Below are 5,772 nucleotides of genomic sequence, written 5' to 3' on the forward strand. Positions count from 1 at the left end.
ACACCCAGGACTTCCTCTCAGGAGACATGGAAATCAACCCCCCAAATGTAGCAAGTTTGAAAGTTGCCACCTTAAGGAATTAACACTATGTCTGGAGCAGCCTGCCATCCAAAGCAGCAGCAATGACATGGCAAGGCGAAAAGAAGTCTTCTTTAAATCATTCCCCAGCTGGAGGCTGCTGTGATGCCCTAAAGACAACCTCTATGCACAGGCATCCAAAACTGCCAGGTTTTGCTGAACATGATTTTATAAAATGTTGGATAAAAATTTTATATGGATAAAACGTCCATATAATTTGGTAGTCCAATGCCTTTTATAACAAAACTTTAAAATATATGTATTTTAAAAGCACAATATACAGGTTGTATAGTTCCTGCATAGACCTCTTAGAAATAAATGTGATATTTTAAGGTATTTTTGCAGATTGCCCAATGAAATGTTGAATCCTAATATGCAGACTACTCCTGGCAGACAAAAGCTGGAGGGGAAAAAAATGTTTATGCAGGAGTCTATAAAGTCGTATAATCTCATGTTGGTATAGGCACTTATACTTCCTCCTTTGGTAACAATTCTCAAAAAAATATATACCAGATCAGTATAATCCAGATTTTAAAACATTTTATTTTTGCATATTAAAAAAATTGTGCATTCCAATAATTAAAATCATTTGAACAAAAAAAAAATGGCACTCAGTTAACTGCATTTTACAGCTTGCGGGACCTTGGTACAGCTTTGCGTATATTTGGGTGTTACTAGATTACTGTAGTCCCTTCCCAGGATCTTCTTTCGAGACACATGCAAGCTCTTTCGTGCCACCAGGACCAAGCTGGACAGGCAGATGGAAAGGGCAGCGCCTTCATTCACAGCATCAGTAGTTCTCTCTATTCTTTAATTTTTTTGGATGTGAAAGGGGCAGTACAGTCATTCAAACTTTATCCAACCTCTTTGCATCTTACAAAGTTAAAACAGCTAAAAGAAGTAAAATAAGAAGGCAATGCTTGTGGAATGTACAGTGCATAATTTGGAAGGGCCGGTTTCATTACGATTCACCCGCTTGCTTCTCCTGTTCAATTGCTGCAAAAGGGGGAAAGAAGGAGAAAAAGAAAGAATAAGAAAAAAGGATTATGCATTTGAAATGCCGTTTAAATAGGAATCACAATATTATTTTTTAAAAAAACCTTTTCATTTAAAATTCATCAAAATTAAGACATTGTTGAATAAATCTATTTTAAAAAATTTCTCTTTCAGTATATTGTATTTCATGCATACTGTGCTTAAAAGTCCCCCTATTTTCATAAAATATATTTGTGTACTGTATTTAATGCTTCCATTTGTACACAAACTGCACAGCATCCTGTACAGCATTGAAACCCCATACAGCAAGAGGAGAGGATAGCTGAAGGAGTCTGGCTCAGCCCTGCCTTCTCTTTGTCTCCAGCGGCCCACGCCCTCTTCTCATTTCCCAAGATCCACTTACTTTCTTTTGAAGGCAGTGGGTTTTTCTCTTGCGTTTCCGTCTTCTTCAACTTAGACTTGTCGAATTTCTCGATTTCAGCCATATCTGGTTTGTCAGACATATCTGCCGATTGATCTGCACACACATACAAAAGAGGGAAAAGAGATGGTTAGAGATTGCACCACCCCCTTCCTTCCTCTCCCCCACCCAACCCCACCCCACCCCTTTCAGGACCGCTTGAATTCACTCCAACCATCTCAGCTCCTCCTTCCTGATTAAGTACAACACTACTACCCCCCCCTTACTTAAAAGACGGGTCTCTATATAGTAATATCCATGAGAGCTTATTTTACTTTAAAAAATTAAAATTGCACCACTAGAGACTCAGTCTCAGATGAAACAGCGCGCGGGGGGGGGGGGGAGGCGGATATAATCGAAAGGCTTTAAAATAAAATTTAAAAGAAACAGAATTTGTTCCAGGTGAAAATCAATTAATTCGTTTAAAAGAAAAAAAAAACACTCATTGTTTTAGTGGTGGTGCATCTGCTCCAGTTAATATCTCCCAACTAGCCTTATTGCATGTGGAAAGAACAGCAGAGAAAACCGCACTTAGAATAAAGCAAGCAAAGGATGATGGTGAAAAAACGCCTGCGTGTATGCACACAATGCCGCCAACCGAAGCGAGCTAGACTATGCTAATCACCTCCTTCCATCTTAAGTGTCTGGTCTGCCCAGCACATTTGGAGGGAGTCCTGCATTCTTCTTCCCTCGGCACAAAGAGCTCGAGCTGCAGCTGCAGCCCCAACCACCGCCCTTCCTCTCTCTCGCCCCCTCGCTTTCTCCTTCCCGGTGCCGCCAGATCCACAGCGCCGGCTGCTCGCCGTTGAAAACAAAGACACCTCTTTTGTCGCGGAACATGCGGGGCAGCAGCAGCAGCCGATCGTCCGAGGATGCCTCCCCCACCCCTTACGACCCACCGCCCGCATATTCCCCTTTCCACCTTTCCGATCACGCCCCAAGTCCCCCTGCCTCCAAGGCTTGAGGTTTAAAAGCGCGCACACGCACAAAAACGCGTCTCTGCAAGAAAAGCGCAGTAAGCAGGCAAGGAAACCGAACCGAGGTGCCTTGATTTGTCCAGCATGCCATTCTCTTTCTTCCTCTCCGGCAAACATCAGGATCCAGGGGGGTGGGTGGGCAGAACCTCCTCGCTCAAAATGTCAGCAAAATAATACAGTAATAGTAACGATGTCTTAAAGCTCGTTTCTCCACGCATTTAAGCCGCCGTCTGGTGCATTCAGGAAGAAGCCCTGGGTGTGTATGCGTTCAACAAAGCGGAGACCAAAATGTCAACTGCCTCGAAAATCCAAGCCTACGGCAACATGCGGACGGGAAAAGGGGGTGCTGAGATACCCCTCAAACAACAACCCCCACCACTGGAAAAGAAATAAAGAAAAACCAGAGCCTCACCAGTGATGCGCGCTCTTCAGGTACAATTCCGCTCTTTGCAGCAGCTGCTCTGGACCGCGTTCCCCCTGCGTGACCAGTTATACCCCGATTCTATGCAAATCGCAGTGATGTCATCTTGAATAACTTAACTCTTTCGCCGCCCTTAAAGTTCCCGGCTTCCTCTTTTCTTCGCCCTCGGAGAGAGCCGTGGTACATAGGAAAAGGAAAAGCCAGCTATTAAAACCCACACGCGAGGAGTGGTGGGGGGGGGGGAGGAAAGAAGAAGAAAGTCGCATGCAAATAACGATTCGTATACATTCTTGTTCCCCGCAAGGGGGGGGGGGCGATTTTGCATGCGGGCGTTTCCAGTAAGCGCAATTTTCTTTTCTTTTAAAAAAATAATAATGAAATAATGAAAGGCTGCATTTCCTTAGAGAGAGATGCCTTGCACCCGCTGACTGAGAAATGATCACGCCATACAGGCAGCGGGCCAGTAAGATCCACGGGAGGCCTACCTATGCAGACCTCGACTAGGAATATGCTGTGGTTTTTGCCCAGGCATCCACGAGGCATCCCATGAGCTACGTGGAAGGAAGGTTGCGATCTACCCTTTTGTGCTTCCTCTTTCATCCAAAAGGGCAAACAATGGCTACTGCTCACTTGGAGTGAAACGCAGGCACCGTTTAAATTAACGACTAAGGGTAACAGTACCATCCGGCCGGTCAGATATTACCTAGCTTACCTGGGCCGGGTGGGGAGGCAGATACACCCTACCTTACTTGGGGGGTGGGGATGACAAATCATGTTGCCAGACGTGGGTGGGGTTGGGGGGGGGTCGGTTGTGTAATTTTGGATACTCTTTATTTTAAGTATCTATAAAGATAAGGAAACACCAAGATTCTCTTGCAGCTGGCTGATCGTTCCAGTACCCCTGAGCCAGGCATGGAAAAAAAAAATACGAAGGACCATCCCGTTTCTGAAAGGCATTTCCCTGAAATGATCGGGAAGTTGTGCGAGGAAGCGATGTGACACAATATGCTTGAGCGCAGGGGGAAAAAAGCCTTGTAAAAAAACGACCATTGATGGCTTCGCCTTGCGTTTCTGTTTCCCTGACTGTGGGGTGTCTCTGCCGGCTGCTTCCAGTCATGCTTATGTTGCTCATTTAACCCAAAAGACTGCATACATCTTGCTCTTTTGTGGATTTCCGTTGTTGTTGTTGTTGTTGTTGTTGGGCAACCTCTCCTGATTGATCACATTAGGAAGATTTCCCATCTTCAACCTACCCACCCAGCCAGCCCCACATCTCCTCCAGATCTTGACTGTCGACCTCCTGCTGCTGCCTTTGCAGTTTGCTGCTGCAACCCCTTGCAACCTCATGCGCCATGCTTTTCTTTTCCCCGAGGTTCAGCAGACAATAGCTCTAGTGTAGTGAGGCTGAGGTCTGCCCATCCCCTTCCCTTCCCCCCACCCCCAAGTCCTGCTCCCTCTAACTGGTTATTGCAGACCATGCCAGTTTCTTGCGCGCTGCCTCTGTCTGTTGCATGGTGGCTGGAGAGAATAGGCTGTAAAAAAGGGAGTGGAGGAAGGATTTCGCAACAGGCAGGCCTTAGCTGAGCCAGATCGAGGTATATTCTTGTTGCGTGCACAAGAATTCAACTGAAGCTGTAGGGAAACATCCAGTCACTTGTTATGAGAGTCACTAAGGGCTGGCTGTATAATGCTGCTGATAAGGGCTTCTCCTGAAAGATAAGCAGGAATTAAAAGGATGACATTATGGCACATGCAAAAATATTGATGATAATTTTACTTAATGAGGCATATGCAAAAACAAAAAAAAGCCATGACACTGAGATTCAAGAAATGTTCTGAAAATGAGTTTTAGATTAATTTCCCCCTGAGTGACTGTGCCACCTTTCTCTGAAATTATCTGAATTTGTTCATTGAGGCATAAGCACACAAAGGTGCAATTGCTCATTGATTAGCACAAAGATTATTGCTTTAAGAGAATGAAATGTGTGTGGGGGGGGGTTGTTTAAACGGTTACTGGTGGCAACTCAGACTCTGAAGGGCGTGTTCCACAAGAAGCATCAGTTTGAATGTTATGCCAGAAGCAGAGGACCTTTCTTCATCTCAAGGGCCACATTCCCTTCTGGCTAACTTTCCAGGGGCCACCTGGAACCTTCTGGGCAGGGCAGGAGGTTCAGCAGGAGCAATGCGTATAGATTTTGCCTTTGTACCTTAGGACGTGGGTGGCGCTGTGGTCTAAACCACTGAGCCTAGGGCTTGCCGATCAGAAGGTCGGCGGTTCAAATCCCTGCAACGGGGTCAGCTCCCATTGCTTGTTCCCTGCTCCTGCCAATATAGCAGTTCGAAAGCACGTCAAAGTGCAAGTAGATAAATAGGTACCGCTCCGGTGGGAAGGTAAACGGCATTTCCATGCGCTGCTCTGCTTTGCCAGAAGCGGCTTAGTCATGCTGCCCACATGACCTGGAAGCTGTACGCTGGCTCTCTCGGCCAGTAAAGCGAGATGAGCGCCGCAACCCCAGAGTCGGAAACGACTGGACCTAACGGTCAGGGGGTCCCTTTACCTTTACCTTAGGCTAATTTCTCCAAACTCTCGCACCCACCTCTCTATCTTCCATCTAGGCACAAAAGAGGCAACAGCTGAGTTCGAGGGCACATTCCAGCCAGGCAAAAACGCTTGGGGTGCAAAGCAAAATTGTTGGGGGGCGCGGCCTGAGGAGGTTCCAAAGGCCAGTGAGAAGAAAGGCGCAGAGGGCTGCATTTCCCTCTTTTCCTTGGTCCTAAGGTTCTCCACTCTTGCATTACTCATTTGATATGGAAAATGTTAATTGAAGGGTGTGTGTGTG

At 46.1% G+C, this 5,772-nt stretch overlaps 1 protein-coding gene across 1 annotated transcript; it reads right to left on the reverse strand.

Moving 5' to 3' along the window:
• Positions 1-892: 892 nt before the first annotated feature.
• On the reverse strand, positions 893-2,986 carry TMSB4X (thymosin beta 4 X-linked). Its single transcript, XM_033147402.1, has 3 exons — positions 2,924-2,986; positions 1,478-1,591; positions 893-1,074 (listed from the first exon to the last, which is right to left on the reverse strand). Exons 2-3 carry the CDS (start codon positions 1,575-1,577, stop codon positions 1,040-1,042), a joined length of 135 nt encoding a protein of 44 aa, XP_033003293.1. The 5' UTR covers positions 1,578-1,591; positions 2,924-2,986; the 3' UTR covers positions 893-1,039.
• Positions 2,987-5,772: the final 2,786 nt, after the last annotated feature.

Source organism: Lacerta agilis, chromosome 4 (assembly GCF_009819535.1).
Source record: "Lacerta agilis isolate rLacAgi1 chromosome 4, rLacAgi1.pri, whole genome shotgun sequence".
NCBI classification, from domain to species: domain Eukaryota; kingdom Metazoa; phylum Chordata; class Lepidosauria; order Squamata; family Lacertidae; genus Lacerta; species Lacerta agilis.